The 25021-nt window shown below is 36.3% G+C and overlaps 12 protein-coding genes across 12 annotated transcripts; 6 read left to right on the forward strand and 6 right to left on the reverse strand.

Annotated features, from left to right (window-relative positions):
* Nucleotides 1–77: 77 nt before the first annotated feature.
* C5L36_0B07540 (uncharacterized protein) lies at nucleotides 78–1394 on the reverse strand (the record flags this gene model as incomplete). The annotated part of the gene is made up of 1 exon (XM_029465122.1): nucleotides 78–1394. The coding sequence occupies one exon, from the start codon at nucleotides 1392–1394 to the stop codon at nucleotides 78–80; it is 1317 nt and encodes a 438-aa protein (XP_029320981.1).
* Nucleotides 1395–1628: 234 nt separating this feature from the next.
* On the reverse strand, nucleotides 1629–3521 carry C5L36_0B07550 (uncharacterized protein; the record flags this gene model as incomplete). The annotated part of the gene is made up of 1 exon (XM_029465123.1): nucleotides 1629–3521. The coding sequence occupies one exon, from the start codon at nucleotides 3519–3521 to the stop codon at nucleotides 1629–1631; it is 1893 nt and encodes a 630-aa protein (XP_029320982.1).
* Nucleotides 3522–3768: 247 nt separating this feature from the next.
* Nucleotides 3769–5295, forward strand: C5L36_0B07560 (uncharacterized protein; the record flags this gene model as incomplete). Its single annotated transcript, XM_029465124.1, has 1 exon — nucleotides 3769–5295. The coding sequence occupies one exon, from the start codon at nucleotides 3769–3771 to the stop codon at nucleotides 5293–5295; it is 1527 nt and encodes a 508-aa protein (XP_029320983.1).
* A 93-nt stretch (nucleotides 5296–5388) lies between these two features.
* On the reverse strand, nucleotides 5389–6492 carry C5L36_0B07570 (uncharacterized protein; the record flags this gene model as incomplete). The annotated part of the gene is made up of 1 exon (XM_029465125.1): nucleotides 5389–6492. The coding sequence occupies one exon, from the start codon at nucleotides 6490–6492 to the stop codon at nucleotides 5389–5391; it is 1104 nt and encodes a 367-aa protein (XP_029320984.1).
* An 895-nt stretch (nucleotides 6493–7387) lies between these two features.
* On the forward strand, nucleotides 7388–9568 carry C5L36_0B07580 (uncharacterized protein; the record flags this gene model as incomplete). Its single annotated transcript, XM_029465126.1, has 1 exon — nucleotides 7388–9568. The coding sequence occupies one exon, from the start codon at nucleotides 7388–7390 to the stop codon at nucleotides 9566–9568; it is 2181 nt and encodes a 726-aa protein (XP_029320985.1).
* Nucleotides 9569–9879: 311 nt separating this feature from the next.
* Nucleotides 9880–11412, forward strand: C5L36_0B07585 (uncharacterized protein; the record flags this gene model as incomplete). The annotated part of the gene is made up of 1 exon (XM_029465127.1): nucleotides 9880–11412. The coding sequence occupies one exon, from the start codon at nucleotides 9880–9882 to the stop codon at nucleotides 11410–11412; it is 1533 nt and encodes a 510-aa protein (XP_029320986.1).
* A 213-nt stretch (nucleotides 11413–11625) lies between these two features.
* C5L36_0B07590 (uncharacterized protein) lies at nucleotides 11626–15105 on the forward strand (the record flags this gene model as incomplete). The annotated part of the gene is made up of 1 exon (XM_029465128.1): nucleotides 11626–15105. One exon carries the CDS (start codon nucleotides 11626–11628, stop codon nucleotides 15103–15105), a length of 3480 nt encoding a protein of 1159 aa, XP_029320987.1.
* Nucleotides 15106–15171: 66 nt separating this feature from the next.
* Nucleotides 15172–15714, reverse strand: C5L36_0B07600 (uncharacterized protein; the record flags this gene model as incomplete). The annotated part of the gene is made up of 1 exon (XM_029465129.1): nucleotides 15172–15714. One exon carries the CDS (start codon nucleotides 15712–15714, stop codon nucleotides 15172–15174), a length of 543 nt encoding a protein of 180 aa, XP_029320988.1.
* Nucleotides 15715–16211: 497 nt separating this feature from the next.
* C5L36_0B07610 (uncharacterized protein) lies at nucleotides 16212–19898 on the forward strand (the record flags this gene model as incomplete). Its single annotated transcript, XM_029465130.1, has 1 exon — nucleotides 16212–19898. The coding sequence occupies one exon, from the start codon at nucleotides 16212–16214 to the stop codon at nucleotides 19896–19898; it is 3687 nt and encodes a 1228-aa protein (XP_029320989.1).
* A 377-nt stretch (nucleotides 19899–20275) lies between these two features.
* On the forward strand, nucleotides 20276–20827 carry C5L36_0B07620 (uncharacterized protein; the record flags this gene model as incomplete). The annotated part of the gene is made up of 1 exon (XM_029465131.1): nucleotides 20276–20827. The coding sequence occupies one exon, from the start codon at nucleotides 20276–20278 to the stop codon at nucleotides 20825–20827; it is 552 nt and encodes a 183-aa protein (XP_029320990.1).
* Nucleotides 20828–20881: 54 nt separating this feature from the next.
* C5L36_0B07630 (uncharacterized protein) lies at nucleotides 20882–22399 on the reverse strand (the record flags this gene model as incomplete). Its single annotated transcript, XM_029465132.1, has 1 exon — nucleotides 20882–22399. One exon carries the CDS (start codon nucleotides 22397–22399, stop codon nucleotides 20882–20884), a length of 1518 nt encoding a protein of 505 aa, XP_029320991.1.
* A 703-nt stretch (nucleotides 22400–23102) lies between these two features.
* C5L36_0B07640 (uncharacterized protein) lies at nucleotides 23103–24947 on the reverse strand (the record flags this gene model as incomplete). Its single annotated transcript, XM_029465133.1, has 1 exon — nucleotides 23103–24947. The coding sequence occupies one exon, from the start codon at nucleotides 24945–24947 to the stop codon at nucleotides 23103–23105; it is 1845 nt and encodes a 614-aa protein (XP_029320992.1).
* Between the last annotated feature and the right edge of the window lie 74 nt (nucleotides 24948–25021).

Here is a 25021-nt window from a genome sequence, read left to right on the forward strand (position 1 = left end):
AAAAAAAAAAATTCCAGTCTAACTTCCTGATTAGGCTATACATTTCAGAATTGGTTACTTGTGTTGGTTTTGTGAATTTACATGAAGGTAACTTCCGGGTGGTAATACACGGGACAGCGCCAGTAGGCACGCTTGATATCCTTCCAAACAGAGTCTTCACTATCATCACTTTGTTCCAACGTTGTCACTGGTGCGTCCATTTCTTTGAATGTGACAGACAATCCGTAATTGGATAAATCCAAATCTACAACTTTTTTGTAAACTTCGTAACAAACTAGTCTATCTGCACCCAAACCGTTGAAGAAAGAAAACGTACCAGTCGGTTTCAACAATCCAACTACCACATCAAACAGATCTTCAACCATATCTTCATAGTGCTCACTGAAAGTATCATAGTAAATTCCATCGAAGAAAACACCTTCAGTTAGTAATTTAGGTAGAGTCTCCTGCCATTTACCTTCTAAAATAATAACATTCTCCTTCTCGTACCACCCGTCCTGTCTCAGCTTTTTCAATACGTCGGGGTGTGCCTCTGAAATGTAATGCTTAGTTGGGTTCCTCGCCTGGATCATGGTATCGATTATACCCATTCCAAAACCAATATTCAAAACGTTTACCTCTTGTGGATCTTCAATGGACTTGAATAGGGACTCACAGCCAGCCTTCATCAATTCTTCTTCCCATTGCATCATAACACCATCAGATCCATCCTTGGTGACCAACGCCCCATCCTTATATTCTAGCTTGGTTTTAAGGTAAGTATCCGTGGCACCTGCAGGCCCGTTATACATCTCTTCAACTTCATTAATATTCACCTTCTGTTTTTTCTCAATAGGCTCTTCTGTCTCTTCAGAAAACTGCTGTGACTGTCCCCTCTCCCATGCACCACTCCGGCGCTCACTTCTTTCTTCAACAAGTTCAGGAATTTCTTCAGACTCAACCTCGTTATAGCCTACTTCCTCTTCCTCTAGAAACTCAACATTAGGATCGTTCAATTTTCTTAATAGAACTTCAGCACGTACACCAGAATCAACACAGCTCTCCCAGAACTTGGATCCATGCAACCCCCTTCTCAACAAAACACATCCTGGCGTTTCGTTCTTGTCGTTTGTTAAACACCACCCGGCACCATTCAACCATAACGTTTCCATCATCAACAAAACAACGTCCTCTTCTTCTTCAGTCAAGTCTTTAGGAACATACTCGCAAATCAAATGCATCGGAGTAGTTGTACTAGATGGCTCTTCTTCAATATCATTTTCGTAGTTGTAAGCTTCTTCAGTAGTGTAAGTTGCAGGAATACCTGCCTTGAGGTATTCTTTCAAAGGTGTAAGATACACATCTCTCGTGATCGGCCTGCTTTTAAAATAGCAAAGTTCGTGCAAGTCAGACATGACAGTAGTTGACCCGTATCACTCTCTCACTTCAGCTGAAATACAATCGACAACGACTTTCTTAACATCAAGCTGACGAAATATATCATCTTTTCTCTCATGAAGAAAAAAAAAAAATCATTTTACAGCGCCTACAAAATTTGGAGGCTCATCTTTTTCGACTGGGCCTTGATTCCTGATTTCACACTTGTACTTTCTCAATTAATGGTATATAAACAATACAGTAATAGATGACTAAACCGGAACATCTACTCCTAAGGCCATACTAACTAAAAGCCAGAAGTTAAGAAATGTTATTATAATCCAGATGATAACTGCAATGATTGTAGTAGCTTTGCTGTTACTCATATTTTTATATTTTCTCATTGCATTGGGTATGCTTTGTTCCTGTGTATACTGTTCGACCTCTGAGATAGATTCGACAGACGGGTTACTGTGACTAATGCCCCCTTTGGCGGCTCCACCAACAATCGCCAGCTCATGACACTCTGTCGGCGTTTTAACCTCTTCGAATATTTCCACTTTCATGATTTCTCTATTTGAGGTGAAGTAGATAAGTGGTGCGCAGATAAACGGCAAGACAAACGAAAGAACTACTTGAGATGCATTTAGTACTGTACTTAACCCTTCTCTACCCCCAATCAGCACAACAGTGACACATGGGATCAAAGCCAAGAAACGAGTAATCATTCTTTTTATTCCAGGCGGAATCCTAGCATCTGAATGTCCTTCCATTATCATTTGGCCTGCAATTGTAACAACTGTACCTCCACATAATCCAGAACATAGCAACGCAAAGGCAAAAACAGAACCAGCCGCCTTAGATAAATGACTTGTTAGTAAATGATGCAAAGTAAATAAATCTGCATTTTCTAGAGCACCATCGCCATCATCATCCATGGGATTCGATAATGCAGAGCCCGCAACAATAAGAATGGCAGCATTGACAAATAGTGCAACAGTAATTAACGATACAATCAACTCCGCAATTGTATAGTTCATTGTTTCGTCAATAGCGTGAATTGATGGTTTATATTTTTCAGCTACATCATTATCTTGATCAGCTTCTTCAAACTTGAATAAGCTTTTTGTCTTTTTCTTAGCCGGAATCTTATAGAGTCCCATCTTAATATCATAAGCTTTCATTCTTGCCTGAACAACTCCAGATCCCAAATATAGGGAATGAGGCATCAAATTACTTCCTAATAGCGCTGCAGAGAGATATAGTCCATTGATATCGGTGAAAATCACTTTGGAAGGTAAAAAGCCCAGCGCTACATCCTTCCAATTAGTCGTTGGTGAGACTTTGCCTAACTCAATCGCAAAACAGATAACAGTTCCAAAAACCAATAAACTGACAAATCCTTCGAAGATTCTTAGTAAAACCATAGGGCCATCTGGTCGATACGCCATAATGACAAATAGCATGTCCACAATGGAGAGCAATACACCGCCCAATAAGGGTATATTGAAAATAATGTTGAATGCAATGGCAGTACCTATAATTTCTGCCACATCAGTTGCAATCACAGCAATTTCGGCAAATATGTAGATGATTTTGTTAAGCCCTGCAGGTAAGTATTTTTTAGAGTTGGCAGCCAAATCTTCACCTGTACATATGCCTAGTTTACCTGCTAAAATTTGTAAAAATCCAGCCATAATGTTTGATATGACTAGTGAAAATAACAACTTATATTGAAATTGGGCAGAAGCGATACTACTGGCGAAATTACCAGGGTCCATATAAGCCACGGAAACCATTAATCCAGGACCCACGTACTTCACAAACTTCCTCAATATACTTAATAAGTTAAACAAATAACTGAACCTGGAGTACCTACTTGATGACGAGGACAAGGGACTGTAGGATTTCCACTTTCTAAAGGGATTGGAGGTAATCATGGACTCCAGAGATTGTATTTCATCTTCTGTTCCACTGCAATCGCCTTCAGTTTCAGTCTCAATTTCATCACTATAACTGTTTTGACTGTATTGAGGGTGTGCTTCTTTTGGTTTTGTTTTAGTCGTGTAGATAGAAGTGGTAGATTTAATCAAGTCCTGTGACAACTCAATCGAATTGGTCATGTTAGAGGGCTCCTGTCCATTGAGAGGAATATCTGGAGCCATATTGCAAATATAATGAACCTCGGAATTAGGAAATGGAGATATAATCTGGGGTAAAAACAAACTACAAAGAGGTCATCATAATGATAACAATTGTCCATATTATTAGAAGTGGTGATGGAGTGAGAATTTTCGATTCCAAAGCGATATCTCCTTTTCGAGTTTGCATACCATGAAATTTTGACCTCGTCTATAAGTACACTTTTTCTAACAGGAGAAATAGAATAATTTCTCCACTTTATAACGCACAATGTTTAGAACGATTTTGGCACGGAGATGTCCTTTGTTTAGACAGCCTAGGAAAGGTATTTTTGCTAGACAAATTAATGTCAATTCAAAAGGAAAGTTGGTAAATGAGGAGACAGGCCAGGAAATCACTAAAGAGGAACTTCTTTCCACATTGGTAGGTCCAGATGGTGAAATAAAACTACCGGAACGTGGATTCACTTTCAAAGATAGACCCCGTATGGAATCCATTGATAGTGGTCTATCGAACTCTGAAAATTTGGCCATCATTCTGAAGAACATGATAAAAACTACTGGTCCTATTCCAATTTCTCACTTTATGAAACAATGTTTGATTGATCCACAGTACGGCTACTATACTACAAGAAACCCCCTCGATGCGAAAACAGGAGATTTCATCACTTCGCCTGAAATTAGCTCCTCTTTTGGTGAGATATGCGGACTATGGTTCTTTGCCGCTTTTTTGGCCCAACTTAAACACCAGGCAACTTACAACAGAGAAAACTTCAAAATAAAAGAAAAAAAATTTAGAATTATCGAATTTGGACCTGGTAAAGGTACGTTGATGTATGATATGGTGAGAACCTTAAACAAATTCATTAAGGATAACAACCCTATTGAGGTTGTATTTATTGAGAAATCGGACGTCTTAATAAACGAACAATACAAGAAAATGTGCGATTCATCTGCTAAACTTGACAAAATTGACGATTATACGTGGAAATCTGTTTCTCGTTGGGGAAACAGCATCACATGGTTAAAGGATGATAAACCAGATCTAGGCAATGATAAATCATATATGAACTTTGTTATGGCTCATGAGTTTTACGATGCTTTACCTATGAACAGATTCATCAAAACAGATAAGGGCTGGAGAGAGTATCTGGTAGATATTCGACCAGATATTAAGAAGGACAGCCTAATAACAAGTGAGAAACCAGTTAGTGAGAAAAAACACGACGCTGAATTCTGTATTGTAAAGGCTCCTTATGCAACACCAAGTACAGCAATCCCTAAAACCACACCAAGGTACAATGATCTTCCAGAGGGCTCGGAAATTGAAATATCTCCAGAATCCCACTCATATCTTTATGAGATGGCTGGCATAGTTAAATCATCAGATATTGGGGCAGGCTTAATTATTGATTATGGTACTACTACTATCCCGGTAAACTCACTGAGAGGGATCAAAGATCATAAATTTGTGAATCCATTAGGCGACGTTGGAGAAGTAGATTTATCTATTGATGTTGATTTTGGCAGTCTCTTGGAAATTTTGAAAGAGCTGAAGTTTGAGGCATTTGTTGATGAACAAGGAAAATTTTTGAATTCCATGGGATTAGGATATCGTATTGATCAACAAATGTCTAAATATGTGGATGACGAAGAAATGAAAAAGAAATTAGTAGATTCATATAAGAGACTAACAGGCACAGGACTAAAAGATATGGGTAAAATCTATAAAGTCTTGGGATATTTCAGTTCTCAGTACAAGGATTTCACACCTCCAGGATTTGGTGGTGATATTTAATTTTGAAGGCGTCTATTAATCTTTTTTATTACTACCTCTTGTATATAAATACGTAGTATAGATTATAAACTGAAGTTTGTGACTAATCTGGAACTAAGCCTTCACTTTCTTATCCTTTGTGGTCTCAACATTACGTTCCAAAGTTTCGGCCTTTCTTTTGTTGGATAAGGTTTCAGCCACGACATTCTTTTTTGCCTCAACCAAATTTCCTTCATCATCCATTTGATTCAAAATAATATCAGAAATCTCATGTGCCTCTTTTGCCTTTGTTACGAGTTGGTATATCTTATTTTGGTTCTTCTCGTTAGGTATGATTCTGATGATACAATACTTTGTGTTCGCCGGGTGGTTTTGAAATTTATCGGCAAACTTGATAAATTCCTTAACAGCGGTAAACCAAGGTAACGGCCCTTCTTTGTTAAAGCACGTGGGATTTATTTCTGCCGCAGAAGCAATCATGCATCCAACATCTTTGCCGTATCTGTTCTGTAATTCTATAAACTCGTTGTAATTTTTGATATGTCCGTTGATAATAAAAGATACATTATTATCAACACAGATTTGTTTGATTTCATCTAAGTAATCTCTAATCGGTAGTTCCCTATTCCTCATCTCTCTAGTACGACAGTGAACAGTTAAATTGGTGATACCTGTTTTCACTAAACGACTCACAAGCACCAAAGTGTCCTCCTTCTTAGGTAATAGTCTTATTTTCACACTTATTGGTTTGTTATTTGGCTTCCCTACTTCATCTACCAAACTTGTCAAAATATCGCATAATAAATCAGGAGTGCTCAATAAAGCAGCACCCATTCCTGAGTGAATAGAGAAATGTTTCGGACATCCAGCGTTAATATCAATTGCACCAACATCATTTATGACGATCTTAGCAGCTTTAACAGCTAGTTCTGCATTTGCAGTACCCATTTGAAAGACAACTTTGTCTTTCTCCATCTCTGGGTAAGTCCTAAATACCAAGTCAGTCATTCCTGGAATCTTTTTGTTTCCTTTTGTTGAGCAAAAATCAACTGTATTCAACTTTTCATTATACGATCTTTCACATGTGAGTAATTTTTTGTCAATGATTTCGGGACCCCAAACAAGATCGGCACCATATTTAAGAGCAAGAAGCCTTGTTGGAAGCTCTCCTATTCTGACCATAGGGGCCAACACAAACTTGGCAGTATAGTCTAGCATTGAGACGTGCGTTTTGCTTTCAATACTCTAAATATGTTCGTTGGAAATATAAAATTTGGAATTTAATCATACTTTTTGTTTTATTTTTTCATCTTTCATGGAAAATTTGTAATTTTTTTGGCCTTTATTTTTCTTCTCAATTAAGGAAGGCTCAGCAGAGCCAACAGTTTCATTTTGCTTCTCTGTTACAACATTGATCAGATAGAGGTAAACATAACTCCTCCTCTTCTTTATCTTTCCTCCATAATCAAGCACTAAGTGTATAAAACTTTTTTTCATATAAAATATAAACTTAAAGCCTTCAGAAAAGCATATTGTACTAGGAGGAAGGCTTGGGTTTTGCCTTGGGAACTCTTCATCAATGAAGTTCATCATCGAGCCCCCTCTTTGGAAAGAGAATATCCAATATGATAAGTTTTCTGGGATTTGGCAAAACCCTTTCCAAAGAGTTTAAAGGGGGAACAAATTAATTAGATCCAAGTTTCAAAAAACGGGGCAATAAATTTCCGAAAAAAGTAATAGGAGGAGGCTCATATTTAAGATACCCGGATTTGGTTATAAAAGAGAGCACAGTCTCAGAAGTCGTATTAAAGGAATGCTCATCCTTTTTTTTTCACTGTCAACTGAGCTGTCTTGTTCTATCTTTAATATATTAGGCATACCAATCGATAATAGTTATAAATCATATTGGTTTGTAAAAAGAAACTATATAAACATATCTGCACTCCTTTACTAGTCAAAAAATATAAAAGTATGTTTGTTATTTTGGAAAGAATTTAATAAAAACACCGATACTAACTAGAAATTTCGTTTATTTCTTGAAGTTATTTCCTTAGTTTCCAAAATAAGTGGCTCAAAACTAACTAGCATTGAAAAAAAAAAGGTACTACAATAAATGTGTCAATTTGATATTTTGTCACATAGTAAGGAGTCGATGATGAATGAGACCTCAAATCTCAAGGCAAAGCAAAAAACCGATTTTGATTTACATGCAGAAGGCTTTGATATTCCAAAGAATGAACATGCGGACGATGTGTCCTCAATTTCGGATTCAGACATCTCCGAATATAACAATAATATAACCATAGACACCGATACAATAGATAGCCAAAAAAAATCATTCAACATTAAGGCACAGACTAAAGGGAACGTGAGTCTCATCTCTGAATTTGAAGCTTCTGATGAGGAAGATAGATATATTGATGAATTTCTATCTTTAGATAAGAGTATTGAGGAGGCAACCTTGGATGCTGAAAAAAAATATGGTTCATACGATAAAGAGTCAAAGGAGGTCCGAGGTAGACCTTCTGCGTGCATCTTTGTAGCCAGTTTATCTTCTGATCTCAGCGATGATATACTCTGCGAATCTGTGACGCAACATTTCAAGCAATGGGGAGAACTGACTCTCGTTAAAGTTTTAAGAGACCCATCAAATCGCCCTTACGCATTTGTTCAGTATGCTAAGGATGAGGATGCCGATAGAGCAATTAATGAAGGCCAACATTCCATACTAAATGGAAGAACAGTCAGATGTGAGAAAGCAAGGGTTAATAGAACACTCTATTTGCAGTTGAATGGAACTGGGATTAGAGAAAAAATTATGAGAAAGATTCTATCACGGTTTGGAGATGTTGAAAGATTAATAGCAGTCAATGAGTCTTTCGATGTTATAAATACCGTAAACAAAAACGAAAATATCAGATTCAAAAATTGGTTCTCTAAGTTTGTATATCGACAGGATGCCATCAGTGCCTTTGCTAATTTGAAAACTAAAATCAACTGGAATGTAGAGTGGGCACAAAATTTAGAAGATGAATATAGCAATATACCAGAAGTTACTATTGACAAAAATTCCGTGTTTGTTGGCCATTTAGATCCACGAATCAGTAAAGAAGAATTAATTGAGAGATTTGAGAGACATGGAAAGATAAAAGAAGCAATTTTGGTGAATAGGCCTTTGAACAACTTTGCTTTTATTAAGTTTAGAACAAAGGAAGCTGCTGCCTCTGCTGTTGAACGAGAAAATCATGCAATGTTTAAATATAAGACAATTCATGTTCAATATCGTGAAATGTACAACAACTATAGAAGAAAATGCTCTAATGACAATGGCTTGAAATTGAATTTGGCACCTCCTCCAGTTAATTTCAAGAAACGTTATGTTAATGAAAATAGACATGGGAACTGCTACCGTCACCACAGGAATTACAGAATGAGAAATAGTTTCAGCGTTGAGAACTGCATGATGGGGACACCACAACAAGTAAATAACATACCACTAATTCCCGAAACTTTTGCTCAAGCTTTGAAACTCAAGCAAATGTATAATATCAGAAATAGCAAACGTAAGATTTTTCAAGGTGAAAGACCTGAAGATAAATACATCAATTCGCAAAGTTTGGCTTCTAGTTTTAATAGTCACTCAAACTTTCATCCCATTCACGTTAAGGAACATGATGAGTGTCAGATTCGTTCAAGCAGAGAGCAAAAGATAAAGTCGAGAAACTCAGAAATGAAAGATGATACTGAAAATTCATTTACTGAAGATTCAATTGAGTTGCAACTACATCCTAATAAAAAGGAGCCACATACTGAATCTGAAGTTGATGAGGATGCATCGGCAATAAGAACCAGTTCTACATTCTCTAGTCGTGGTCCGAAAACCGAATATACTTTCTCAACTGTTGATAATGCTGAACATCATGAATACAACATTTTTCCCAAAATCATGGGCCCACAAAACTTCCAATATCCGATGTATTACTCTTTCCCAGAAAAGGAAGGCCTTTCATTTGTCAATCATTCAATGCAATATCTGACACCAAATGACCAGTATTTTCCTCCTCCAAATCCTTCACAACCTCCACATTCTCCACACATTCTGCATCACCAGGGCAGTTCATCTGCAGGCAGTGCTGGCTATTATTACCCATACCCATACTATCTACCACCTTCAACTCCAAGTAGCCAAATGCAACCAATGTATCCATTGTATTACTACTATAACCCAATTGCTATGACTGAGGGACGACACAACATCCCTCATAGAGAAGATGGTAGAGCACCAGAAAAATAAATTTTTTTGTAACAAAAAGATCCTTTGCTTATTTATTATTGAAACAGAATCAACTCATATGTCGTCTATGGATACCTATTATAACCCTAGATATTATTAATCAAGAGAGAGCACTCTGTAAATGCCATGTGCAGAATATGTAAGAATTTTTTTTTTTCAGAAATAATTGTAAATTTAGAAAAGTGTTTAATATTCTTAGCAGAATTTCGAACGAGCATGAATTTGGGTTAATTTAAAAGTGCCGATACCATATTGAGGAATTTTAATGTTATCAGCCATTGGCTGTCCCTTCGTAGTAGTAAACAAGAAGAATGTCATATATACCAGACTATTACAGAAGGAGCTTTTATCATAATGATGACTATAAAGGGGTTATTGGTGTTGGGAAGAGAGATGAAATCAACGAGAAAATAAACAAAACGTTGGACATTATTTATGACCGATCACATGCATTGTCTTGTTTGGTGTTTCAGGATACATCCAGTCTTTATAAGATATTGGCAAGTGAAAATATTGAACTGAAACCATACTTTGAACAACAGAGCACATCGAAAAAGATTGGACTGGATGCGGAAGAAGAAGAAGTAGAAAAAGAAGAAGAAAATCTCACAAATGAGCATCTTGTCAATCCGAAAGAGAAGGCTAGACACTTTATAACTTTAGAAGAGATGCTACGTGGAAATGTGACATTAGTTATTAGTATATCCAATGTGCCTGTGGATATATTGATGTATGGGGCGCTAGTTGAAGAACTACTTACATACCTGGTTGTTGAAATACACCGATCCGTACCTAGTTTGAAACTAAAGAGTGACTCCAAAGATTTAGAAATCAGCAAAGTTTTCCAATGGAGTTATATGGGCGTTAAGGGAGGAGAGGATATTTTTGTGAGGTTTGATGACGTGGTGATGTTGTATATGTTTTGGAAGTTTTTTGACAATTTTGAAATAGCAGGGGTAACAATTCATGTTGGAAAGGATAAAAGTGCAGAGGCTATATTTCAGAGGATAAACGAAAAATTTGATATTGATTTGAAACCACTTAATACATTGAAAGAGAAAGTGATTCTCCACATTACCGAACTCCAACAAATAGGGGCCAAAGCAAGGGAAAGTGAGCAAAAAGAAGATGATTATTTAACTAGGTTCAGAAAAATGTCTGAAACATACATTGTCAACCCTAAAGATTTATTTGATGTTCCTGTAGATATGGTGGAAAAAGTAAAACAGAACATTCTTGATTTCAGATTACACGTATTGAAAGACTTGGAAAAAAAACAGAGGGAAAGAGCACTGCAGGACAAACTTGAAGCTCGAAAGCAAACGAACAAGGTGCATGAGATTTCGGCCGAAACTAAAAGGCCTCACAGGTATGGTAAGCCTGTCTCTGACATTCAATTTGAAAGTATGCTTCAAAGCAGGGAAAAAGCAGCTGCAGAGAAAAACTACTTGGTCAAGTTGAATCAATACAAAAGGCGTGAAGAGGCCAGAATGAAAAACTACATCAACTTCTCTAAGTTCAACAAACATGAATCATATATCAACTCTGTTGTACCTCAACAACGAAGAAAGTTTCTTGCTTCTTTTGTTGACGGCGTTGTCAATGAGAACAATAAAATTGACAAAAATTTTACTTATTATACAAAACATGCCAACTACGTGAAATATAGACTGAATAGTAAAACTAATGAGGAGAAGCTAGATAAACTTGATGAAGATGAAGAAGAGAAGGAAAACCTTGAGCTAAATGACGAGAAAAATGATCTTAAGACAACAACGGGTGTTATCGATAGGAATGACCATGTATTGAAAAATCCAGCGTATACTGAAGGAGGTAGAGAATGAAAATTCTCAGCAGTATTATAAAAAGTTGCGTGTCTTATTATCTTTGTAAGAATTGTATTGTATAGTGTTAAAAAAAAAACTTGGAAAATTTCGTCTTTGCTTGTATTCCACTTGAACTTTAATGCGAACATGATTTTCCAAATTCTAAGATTTCAATTCAAAGTGCTTTAATGGGGGACTTTTGATAAGCCTCCTCCAAACTCTGATATATTTATGAACAAACATTTCATGTTTGATATGCAACAAATACCTGCGACAAAAAAGGTATTATCTCATTCAAGTTTTCCGGTTTCTGTATTTTATGACTTTCGTTATAGTATTGAACCCGCTGTTAACATTGAACCTGAAGCTTCAAAACCACCGAATAGATTTTCATTGAGTCAATGGGAGACTTTACTGGGTAAGAATCAGCTGGATACATACAAGCACCTGTTTCCCGAGCAGGATGATGAAAAGGAAGACGATCTGGATATGGAGGGAGATCTAGAGACGAGAAATGACAAAATTATGGATACCGAGTCTGTAAAATTGCCTGAACGTCATTTTGGACAAAACACTCTCAAAGTTTTCTTTGACTATTGTACACTTGGACAATGCCAATTTGTATTCAGGTCGAATATTATTGCATCAGAGGTGCTTCGTGGCAAAAAAGAACACTTGCCTGATTTCCTTTTGTTACTTTTACAAAACGGCGACCTCCTGGTTATCAATATAACAGCAACATACGACAAAAACTTTGAGACATACTTGTTCAAGTATTTTGCTACAATATGCGCAAGAAGTTCAATAGCACGCGGAAATTGGATGCTATCTGATCATCATACCTATAGTTTTAGTTACAGTGCAAACAGTGATCTGATTTTCTTAACCTGTTCAAATTGTTTACAGTTTATATTTAAGGTACATATAAATGAAGAAGATTTTATGTCGGTTCGATTGACACGGTTGAATAATTTGAAAACTGGAATAATTGTAAATCAATGCATGCTAACACTGAACGAAAACACAGATGCGTTTCTGTTTGCCGAATTGAAGAATAATATACTTTATTTAAAATGTATGACTGATTTTACCCAATTTACGGAGTCGAAGATTACAATGAAAAAAGCTTTTGAAATACCTTTACACATGGTACCTTTGCCAGATACCAATTGCGTCTTATTTTTGCAGGAAACGGGATATACCATTAAGTCTTTCTCCTTCTGCATTGGAGGTGACGATTACGCTTCAATCACAGAGAAGTATCCATTACAAAATAAAAACTTTATGATAGATACGTTTTATATTCCCAAGAGAAAGATACTTACGGAAGACTCTGAAAATTATTTGGAGACTGGGCTTCAGTTTAGCCAGGTTTTGGTGTCAACTTCACACAATGCTTCAATTTATTTGATCAACATTTATTATGACAGAACGCGGCACAAATATATATCCAATATGACCAGACTGTTCAAGGCTAATACAATTGCTAGCTTTTTTAGGTTAGAAATGCAGCATAGTGAGGGGAGTCCAACAGGGATATACGAGTTTGAGTTTTCTAATGAGATGGGGTTATCTGAATCAAAACTAGGGAAAATAACATATGAAAAAGGTAAGCCTCTATTTGAAACAATACAAACACTATATTCTTTACCTAACAATTATCCAATGTATGATTTTGAGGTTGTACCAGCAAGGAATCGCTTTTCCATTGAGGATAAGCCCAATCAGTTTTGGGCTTTAACTGGAAGTGGATCGGCTCATTCTCTAACTCGATTAGTCCAAGGTTATGACACAAAAATACATGAGCTGCTCGAAATTTATGGTGTAACTAAAATATACAATGCGGGAAATGAATACTTCTGGCTTAGCGGTCCAATGAGGTCGTATCTTGTAAGGTACGTTCGTGGAGACGACAAGGTTGACCTGATTTTATCCATTGATGAACAAATACAAAATACCTTTATTTTGGATAGTTATAGCTATGCTATATCCACCGGCCATTTCTATGTTCTAGAAAACGGAACAATCGTTTCTCAACATAGACTCCCTGGAGAATGCCAATTGGGTATTCTGAGTGAAGATACAGTAATATTATCAGTTAGAAGTCTCGATGACAAATTTTCATTATGTGCTTGCTTTATTGCTGTTACCAAAAGTGGAGATGAGGTTTTGGTTAAATTCACAGATATCAACACTCCCTGGCGAACTTCAAGCATGTCGTTGGTAACCTGTTTGTCATTCTTTAAAGATTCCTATGTTGTCATAGGTGAAAATGACGGGACGATACAGGTGTACGATATAAGAAACAATAACATACAACCTTTGGGAGATAGAATTGAATTATCAAAGATCATAAAGAATTGCCATGGAAATTTTATTTTATATCAATTAGTCGAAAGAGACAACCTGGTTTATTTTTCTTCCACATCGGGCGAATATGCAGTTGGGGAGTTAGTTATTGTAAATGCCGAAGTAACACTTGAAATAAAGCAATACAATAAGCTAAGCGATACGACTCCTATCGACATTTGTATTAGCTCCCCATTTGAAAATTATACGTTACTCATAGGAAAGTATTTATGGAAATACGATCAACACATAAATGGAACACCTGAGCGTGTTTACATTGGAGAAGACGAGTCGGAGCCAGTGACTTATGCGTTACCATATTATGACTACTGTTTAATTTTACAGGACAATAGGTTGTTAACATCAATAATCGCTCACGAACCAACCACCATAATCAAAAGTAAAAAATTTGGGATTCCATGTATGAAGATGCTTAATTACCCTGTTTTGAATTTACTTGTTTTGATCAAAGTGCCTGGGATCCACGATAACATCCAGCCACTGATATTTATAGATCAGAAGAAGGCAAAAGCTTTGAAATCCAGCTTTGAATTTGAATGGAAAGATCAGGAGTTTCCAACCTGTTTAGCCGAGCTAAGGACATACACAGAACAAAACAAGTTTCATGTTAGTTTACTTGTAGGTTCTTGTGTCGGCAAGAATTCTTGTGGCCATTTGAGACTACTACGAGTATCAAGACATGAATCGTCTAAAGTGAATGTTAAGGTATTATCTTCCAGTAAGGAACAGACCCCCATATCTGATATTAGTACATTAGTCCATCCCTATGAGTCGAAAACCTATGTGGTTTGTTCTTCCAAAAATGTACTATTTTATTATGAATTGGATGATTACAAGTTTACCAATAAAAGTGTGTTATACACAGCTACCGAAAACATCAAGAAGTTTGAGCTGACCATCCTAGGAGAATCCAAAGGAGATTACGGACTATCAATAATAGTGATCTTGCAAAATAATACCAGCGTATCTCTAAGATGTAGTAGTTTTGAAGAAATGCAAATTGAGAAACATCGAAACCAATTCACATCAAACGCTTTGACATTAGGCAGAAATATTGACGTGTATGCTGATTACAACAAAGAGATTGTCACTCTAGAGTCGCAGTTCACCAATCCTACTTTCATAGATATAGGGTATGTACCTAGATTAGCATTTACAGAAGACTATAGTCCGTGGATTTCACTTCGGGAGAAACAAAAGGAAGATAGAAAGTCCTTTGTAACTGTTGGGTTGAATGGCCAAGCAGACCTGATTACCACAGGCACTTTGACCTCCAAGTTTGTGGGTTCCAATGTTATACCCTGTGAGAAAATAACCTCATGGGATTATAATCGAGAATAAAGTCTTGATGCTTAGCTATATATTAGAAAAGTATTTATCTTTACAAACTTAGTTTGAAAGTACATCTTATTGGCTCTTTTTGTCTTGTCTGATCTTATCTAATAAGTTGTTGATCCTAGGGCCCATCAATGGCTGCCCCTTTCTGGTCATTGTATTCTGAATACGTTCAGTTTTATGTTCACGCTCCATTTTCTTCTTCCTCATGGTCTCGAGTTTCTCTCTTATTCTCTCCATCTTTATTTGTTTGTCGGTTTCTCGCCTGTGCTTTTTCAATAAGATTCTCTCTTGGAACGTCAACGCTTCCTTGTTTTTGATTTTATCCTTTATGATTTCGATTTCAGATTTTGCGGAATTCGTGTGTTCAGTAGCATCTCCAGAGTCCCCCACTTGACAGGATTCACCTTCAACACCCACTAACTTTTCACCCTCTTTATCGGGGACATCTAGTCCTTCTCTCTCTAGTAACTTGAAGTAGTTTTTCCTAAGTCTTGCTCTATGTGTTAATGCTTTTTTGATCTCCTCTGTCTTACCTTCTTTCCCCCTAAGATATTTCCTAGTATCTTTTTTGCCCTTGAAGTTGCCGCCACGATTTTTTCTTGGACCCGACATACTAGATGAAGTCTGTTCGGCTCTGTCAACTGTTTTGCTCCTCCGTCAGAAAGAAAGATAAGTAACATCAAAATTTGTTCTACATGATTTTCTTGGGTTTAAGTTTTTTTTTAGCTTACTACATTAGGAAATTCCCCCAAGTTTTTCAATGTGAACACTCTCACCTTATTTTTCTCTCCCGATCTTTTTTTTTTCTCGAGCATTCCTGTCTTGAGTTAGGTCGGCCTAACACTAACAATTGTTGCATATTTCAGACACTTGAATCGGGGAATTGACCACACTACTATATCAGCAGCTCACTCAGGTCCTCATATATCCACAAAATTGGCCAAAATAGAATAAGCGGGCACACAGATTCTCCAATTATAGTTACTATTAGTTAGTACCATCCGCCCACATTGCAAATTTCAAAATTTAGGGGTTTCACTATACTATTCATCTAATATTATCTATCTTTATTACACAGTGTAATTTTACAGCTAAAGTAATAAAGTAAGATGAGCAGGTTGCGTTTGGGATTAACTGCCAAGGCAAAAAATATTCTGCACCCCATTGAAACGCCCAGAGTTTCACTTTCCTACTTGCTACGAAGTAGTATAACAGTATGTTCAAACCCCGTTTTAATATCAACAAGTTTATTAAAACATGAGATTTTGCCCGCTCGACAATTTTCATCCACACGATATTACTGCGATGGAATAATACGTGACACTTCTTTGAGCCCACAAGAAATTCATAAAGAGGCACTTTATAGATATGATGAATTTCTCAAAGAATGGAAATATTTTGAAGGCATGTCACCCGATGGGTTTACACCTGATATAATTACAGAAGTGTCCAAATTGTTTAATTGGCTTTATGCTAATGAAGAGCTCGAGATAGGATATAAGTTGCTCTGTAATGTTAAACCGCATTATAGAGCGTTTTTCAAATTCAACCAATACAGCAAAATGATTGATATATTTGACAAATTTGGAACTTCGGATGATCTATTCCTATTCTGTGAAACTTTTAGGTACGAGAAAGTGCCGAATGTATGGAAAAAACTTGATCGGTTAGCTTCAGATGCTACAATCAGACAGTTAATAGAACTTTCCAATGCAATAGCATTTGAAGATGCCAAATCGATCCTTGATAACTTATTTTTTGACAAGGGGTTAAAAGAAGGCCAGAAATTTTTCACACTTCGTATATGCTCAGCTTTGTACAGACGCTTTGATTCAAACTCCAAAATGGAACTTTATCGATATCTTAACCAGTCTACCCATATGATGCAATACTTTCCGCCTTCGTTAATTTCACAGTTGTTTGTCACGTATTCTTCAGAAATCGATAATCGGTTTGATTTGCAGTTTGCATTTTTAGAAAAGTTTATACGCCCTCATTTTGATAAAAGCAACATAGATACAGATTCCTTTAAGTATAAACTGATATCTAGCATTCCCAAAGATTATCCTACTTTGAAATTTAAGCTTTGGTACGAATTCTGTTATTATGGAGAGGAACTAAGATATGACAACGAAATCCCCTCCATTTTGTACTTGAAAAATAATAAGATACATTACGTTCCTAGAAAATTTGAAGCAGTTCTCAATTACGAAGAAAGAAAGCTAAGCAGGGTATTATCGGTTTTGATATACACTCATAGCAAATATGAAAGTATACCAAAATTGGCCTCGGTATTTTTTCTGTTGAAGATCAAGTTATCATTGAATATAACAAGATCAGATAAAATTGGATATCTTAGGTCATTAAACACTTTGAAACAAGACTCAAAAGCTAAAACATTTCTTAATCAATGTCTAGCAGAAGATCCAACATTTGAATCAGAGGAGACATTGAACCCAATTTTGTTAATTTTAGCACGCAATAAGGAATGGTCTGAATTGGAGAGCTTATATTTCAAGTGTTTTGCACACAACGAGGCGGTTACTAAGGAACAATACACTATCCTTTTGACTGCATTGTCTCTGCGTGCAGGTACTAACAAGATAGTGATGGAGTTATGGGAAAATTTTCTCAAAAGGGGATTCAGTCCAAATGACCAAGTTCTCTGTGCTATTATTCAGTGTTTTCTTAGAAACAAATCCTACAACGAAGCTTTGCAATGGTTTACTGCGTATTCTCATTATAAAGTGGAACTTTCTCCTAGATCTTATGGTTTGATGCTTCAAGCATTGACTTCAATTGGAGATGTTCATTCTATGCTTTTGGTACTCGATGAATTGACCAACAAAAACGCAAGATTACATAAGTTTTTTTTTCCTCCTATTTTTGAGAAACTTTCTGAAATAGGGGATTACAAGACAGTGTCCTTGATCCTTACAGACTATTATCCAAAATTCAATTTAGCAGTAGATAGAGAAGATACGAGATGGATAATGAAATGCCACTATCATGCTCAAAGGTATAACCTTATAGTCGATAGCTACCTAATGATGCAAGAAAATGAAATACTGTACAAAGATAGCTTGTTAGCACTTGAAGCTGCGATTAAATTTAGTGACGTGAAAATGTTTGAAAAAATCTGGTCAAGGGCTTACAATATTCATTCACAGAGAGGCGATTTGGATATTAAAGCTTACATTTCATACATGGCTTATTGGGTTAGAAAAAACGGCTCTTTTGGTATTGTCTTGAAATTGAATGAAATCAAGCAAAAACTGAAAATTGAGATACTTCCTGCAATTGTTTTCAACCAAATGATATTTTCTGCATTCAGAACACACAGACCTTGGCTAACTAAGAAGATAGTCGGAATATCTCTTAGATTTGATGTTACTCCGTCACCAAAAATGTATTCGCTAATATTGCAAAGTAATGTGTCGATGCCATGGGTTGCAAGAAATAGCATTGACGAAACTATAGTCATTCTTGAAGAATTTTTGACGAATAGAAGAGTGGATAAATTTGGTAAGCTCAATGATGACATAAATCCAATGTCTTTTAAGCTAATTATAAAAGCTATATTAGAGTACAAAAGCGTAGTTGAAGCTAGAAGATTATTTGAAATGTATGTTGAGCTAGCAAGAGATAATTTGCTAGATAATGTCCATATCTTAAATATAGAATTGTTGTTGTTGGGGAAAGAAGAAAGATGGGTTGATTTCAATAACTGTTATGAGAGGTTTTCTAAAATTATCATGAAATATAGTGAACGTGCAAGATTCAAAGATGAAAGGTTGGCTAGTAAGTTTAACGAGTCCAGTGAATTCAACAGATTAGATGTGTTTAATGACTCGTATTTACAGATTCAATATGACGAGTCTAAATTTTCCAAAACTGATGCACAAGTTAAGATACCCAATTGGATCAAGAAATCACATTATGATATCTGGATATATCGACTCAAACAACTTGAATTTTTAGGTAGGTTGAATGAGGTTAATGAGATCGTCGAAGATTTGATGTCCAAGGGTATCATATTCAGCAACAAAAACTTAAATGAAACTGCTCTATTCTTAAGCGAGCATCCCGAGTTGTTAGAGGAAACTGCAACCTTTCTAGATACCTATCTGTTACCTCATCATATTCGAAATAAACATATGAAGCACATGTCCTTAAGGTATGGTACTGACCAAATACCAGGAATAATTACTAAACCGGTTTATCGTTTGAACAATGACGCCTACCCGGCTATAATGAAAAATATCTCGATCAGTTTAGACACCCAATTGACCCCAGAACAAAAGGAATTGTTTTTGTCTAGTATTACAGAGTCTCCTAAAAAATACCTAATGAAGAACTTGGGACAAATGATGAAAGAAAGAAGACACATGCGTAGTAGTTACCTACGAATGAGAAAGCTTCGTAAGATTTTCCACAGGGATTTGAGGAACAAGTTGAAGGTGAGGACTTTAAGGACCAAGAGGCACATGAGCATGCGGAGGGTAGAGAGACAAATTGGATATGAAACTAGGATGTTGCAATGCAGAACAGCCCTATCTGAAATCACCAAACAGCTCCACACTTTGACTGATCTTGAAGATTTGCCAAGAAGTAGTTTGTGTTCAAAGAGTTCCGAGAAGCACGAACTACTCGAAAAGAAAAAATCTCTAAAAATGGAGATGGAAAAACTGAATAAAGAGAGGGAAGAAGCCTTCAAAGAAATGAAAAGAAAAGAAAGAGAGGCTAGAAGGAAAAAGACACATTTTGTTGGAAGCATTGACCTTAATAGACTATAAACAGGTCAGACTAATTCGTGTATTATATTTTCAAACTCTAACAAATATTTTCTTGTATATATTTTATGTATGATATCATGTGTCTTTTCTAACTAGCTAAATTCTTTTTATAAACATGCAGTTCACCATTGGCCACTAAAAGTGTGGGGCAGCATGTATACAGAATCTAAGTTTATAAATCTATTTTTCATGAATGCGACTTGAGTCTGTTTACTTTATGGACGTTGCTAAAGATGAGATTAGTTTATAGTTTTCTTAATGTGCGGGCAATTGCATGAATTTGAGGCACGCTTAACATAATAGCAGCGTCCTTATACATTGTTATCTTTGATATCTTTCATTAAGCAAAGAGACACCATCACAAGATCGAGCCACATATGCACTCATTAGCACAAAGAGTCAGTACTTTGAGTTCAATAGTAACTACCTTTTGTTTTGCAGCAATTGCGCTGGTATCAATAATGACTTTGGCAATTCCACAAGGATCTGTTAACTCATTGAGGTTTAGGAGTAGCAAGCCTATAGTAACACTGAAGAATACAAGAAACTATGGTGCTACAAAGAACACCCCAAAAGAAAACGCAAGATTTAAATTTGATATCGTTGCAGACTTTTCTGATTTGGTGGACTGGAATACCAAACAAATATTCACTTATGTTTATGTAGAATTGGATGATGTTTTTGGAAGCGATGATAATAAATCTAACAAGTTGGTTGTGTGGGACAAGATTTTGACAGAGAAAGACAAAATGTACATTAATTATAAGAACTTGAAGTCAAAATATTCCATTTGGGATTACGATCCCGAGCTTCATGGTCGAACTGGCCATTTTAAATTGGGTTATAATATTCAACCATATGTCGGCCCTTTGTCCTTTGGTGAGGTCGATCTAAACAACACTTTCACTTTCCCTGCGACCAAGGTCTGAATAACACACATTGCTGGTATAAAAAGAACGTCTACTATATATTACAGAAAGTATTTAGTTTACAAGTTTTGCAACGTATATATTTTCATTGTCTGTCACAAGTAATTTAGAATCAGACCCCCAAATAGCTAAAACATTGTATTCTGAATTGTGTAACTGACAAGGTTCACTCCATACTTTACCGTTGGCCGATGCGGTATATTGATTCCCCGATATAACAATTGATGTATACATGTCGAACACAAAACCATTTTTCTGTAAATCTGCCAAGGGTGTCTCCATAGTAAATTTGTTCTTACGGATATCATAAAGCATGATTTTATCTGGATTTGAAACAAAAATATTGTATCCATTAGCCGCAAAGCTGAAATCTAAAAGTTCGGCACACTCAATACTTAACTTAGACCCACGATCAGCTAAGTCATAAATAATAATACCTGTTTCTGTGGACAATCCAATAAGTATACCATCTTGATGAAATTTAATATCCTTTATTTTTCCATCCCATTGTTGAATAAATAGACTGGTCATATTATTGAAAACTTCAAATTCTGTTTCCGAAGCAACAACAAATAGAGATAAGGAAGGGTGTGACTCAACGTTGATGATGTTCAAAGAAGTGTTTATCTTTTGAACCTCTTTCGTTCTGAGATTAGTGAGCTGATATTCATGCTTGATTTCTCCGTCGTTCTTTCTTTTACGGCCTTTACGTGGCACTTCTGATATTAAATATGGCTCATTTGTCATCCAAAATATGCACGATCCAACTGTTGATTTCATTTTATTCAACAATTCTAGCTGCTCTCCAAGATTGATTAGTAGAACATTTCCAGAATCATACTTGATGATTGCTTCTGCCTTGTTTAACCGAACCTTAGATACGGTACCATATGTACCCAATAATTCAGTATTCTCATATAATTGTATCTTTAAAGACTGGGAATCTGCTAATAGTGGAATTATAGGCGACTTTCCCTTCCTTGACTTATTTTCAGTTTTGTGTATCTGCAATAATCTGCTTTGCTCCTCTTTGAGCATCCTGACGGCATCATCCCAGTCGTCAGTCAGCACAACATCGTCGACTTCATTTTTTCCATTTATTCCATTAGTGTTGTTTCCACCACTGTCATTAGAAACTGATCCATCAACAACCAGCTTTGAGAGTGCATACCTTGCATCATCCCTTTCCTTACAAGCTTCAACAGCAACTTGAACAGCGGCATCTTGCTTATACAACGCTAAAGAAAGTTCTTTTTTAGTTTGGTTCAATTCATTTCGTAATTGGAACAATTCTATACTCAGTGAATCCCACGCATTTTGAAAAGCAGTTAGCATGGTAGGTATTGACGAGTACTCGGGCTTACTCAATTCCTCCAGCTGTGGCATTCGTTGTGTAGCAGATAGTCTGGATATCGGAACAATATCTGTTTTGTCCATCGGCTCGTTGTTTATTGGGTCTTTCCCATTTGTGGTAATATATGTTTCAAGTGTTTCTCCATCAAAAATACACTTTGATTTCAGGGATAATACCGGATTCTCCGTTGGTGTATTAGTGAGAGAACAGAGCAGCATTGATTTATGATTTGTTGTTGCTTTTGTGGATTCTTAAAATCTCTTCTGAAATGGTCTAAATTCCAGACGCAAAAATTTACACTCCATCTATAAACATCAAATGTCGAGCAGTGAAAATGTTGAATCGGCTATTCTCCTACAGCCGAGCAACGTGCGACTGCCAATAGCCGAACTGTTAGTTTTCATTTTCAAGTAAGGCAGAGTTAGAAACTTTTTCCAATGTCTTTTAGAGCCACACAAATTTTGGAATTGTGGCTTCTATATGATATCTACACATTGGGTTAAAGTTTCTCATTTTGGTATCTGATTCCATTTGTAATACCCTCTTTGACAAGAACTACCCACCGAGATGTACCACTTACCAATGCCTTTATATTAAATGTTTATTATCTTTGTTTTATATCATTATTATTTACAAATATACAGAAACAAGTGAATATGAATGATCCGTTGAGGACGTAGAAAAGATTAATCTATCAATGATAGTTAAGCGGGCATAAAAATGTATGCAATTAAAAAAAAGCGGCGGTTCGGGCGTTGAGAATGGACCAGCCTTTATTCTATGTTGAAAGACGTTAAAACCATGTTGAAATAAAAAAAAACTAAACGAAGTTAAATTTGAAATGCAATAGTTGTGTGTTGAAATGAGCGTGGAATCAGATAACTGAATTATATGTTTATTTTATATTGTCGTGTTGATTCTTCAAATATCATTGAATAGGGAGAAAATTCTATCACTGGGATGGACATAATCATTATCAACAATGTTAACTAGAACATATTCGTTGATTAAGCTTTCGATGAAATTAGCACTGTTCAGATCGCTGAGCCTATCGTTCTCATCGGGCTGGGTTTGTGCATCAACCAAAGATGATTTCAGGACATTTGACCATTTCTTCAAAATGAGGAACAATTCATCCTTCCATGCAATAAAAGAGACTTTCTCCACAATGGTAGGTTGTGCAACCTCTTTACCTGGGAAGCATCCCCATGTGACGGCGTTCACATCAGCAGATTCGATAACATTGGATCCTAGGACATTGTTGGAATCAGCATCAGCAATAAAATAATTCAGAATATTATAGTTATATTCTTTATTGACAGATTCAATTTTCGAAATCAAAAAATTCATTTTAGATTTTGGAAGTAGAAATTCCAGATATTGCTTTTGATACACATAACCATTAGAAGGACCCCATCCAAAAACAAGGTCGTCAGATCTAACACCGTTTATTTTCGGCTGTGAATTGATAGTCAACACACCGTGTTTATTCAAATCAATCAAGGATTGTTTTATTGGCTCGATTTCGGAAGTAACTTGCGTATCTGACCATGGTAAACAATGAATTCTGTTTTCAAGGTATGCAATTATTAAGTTACCTAATTCCATGGGGTTGGATGGTTTATCCCACAATGACAATATTTTTGCAGGTGAATGACGAATAATTTCATGTTCTAGCAAATCTAATCCACCAAAAGCAGGCGACCTGGAGTCTCCCCATCTACCATTTGGGAATTCGTCCCATGCATTGGTACGTTGGATATAAGAGAATTTTCTATTTTTCCAAAAGATTGGTCTAACGTTCTCGGTTTCTCTGGAAGGATTGAGCGATCTCCTCCAAGGTTTTGAGTTTTCATTTTCATAATTTATTTTGGAAGCACAAGAAATTAGGTTCAAATTTTCTAGTAGCATCAATGTTGATTTCTCCAAGTTCATGGTATAGAAGTGTAAATGGTTGATTAGTTTGGATTCAAGTAGTTTGCTACAAAATTCAGTCATTAATAATGCGCCTTCCTCCCTCACTTTAGCATCGTCATCCTTGATTGGCTCTAGTCTATCTAAGAAGCTCTGAGGAATTGATACTTCATTCCACTTTGCCCTTCTTAAAAAAGCGTTATAGTTTGAGATTGGCATGATTCCAGGAATAATCGGCATTGTAATTCCAACTTGTCTACATTTTTGAACCCATTCAATGAAAATGTTCACATCATAGGCCAATTGGGTAACAACAAAATCAGCGCCTTCGTCTTGCTTGATCTTCAAATATTGTAAATTTTTCATCTCATCGGCTTCTTCAGGATGGTTTTCTGGATATCCTGCAACACCAATGCAAAAATAGTCACCAAATTTATTTCTGATATGTCTAATCAAATCCTTTGCGTATTTGAAGTCACCAGTCGATTCAGATCCATCTAGTGGTGGGTCGCCCCTAAGCGCCAAAATATTTTGGCATCCAGAATCGTATGCTTGTTGTAAAGCATTATCAATGAGCTCTAATGGCATGTTGGTACATGTCAGGTGCATGCATGTTTCCAAACCTAAAACAGTAGATGTAGTATGGACCATTTCAGATGTTAAGTTCGATGACCTTCCGCCGGCATTCCATGTAATATCAATGAACAGAGGATTCAAGTTGTACATTCTATCCATTCTATCGTATAGGTTCTGGACACCCTGTGACGTCTTCGGAGTGAAATACTCAAACGAAAATGTCGCTGGAGCATCTTCTGCCCTATGTGCCTGTTGTAGCTTCTCTGTAATCTTCATGTTGGCTCAAAATATAGACCAAAAATAGGGTGGAATCGACCAAGTGTATACAACACGTTGTGGATGTACCTCTT

The sequence above is a fragment of the Pichia kudriavzevii genome, chromosome 2 (assembly GCF_003054445.1).
Source record: "Pichia kudriavzevii chromosome 2, complete sequence".
NCBI classification, from domain to species: domain Eukaryota; kingdom Fungi; phylum Ascomycota; class Pichiomycetes; order Pichiales; family Pichiaceae; genus Pichia; species Pichia kudriavzevii.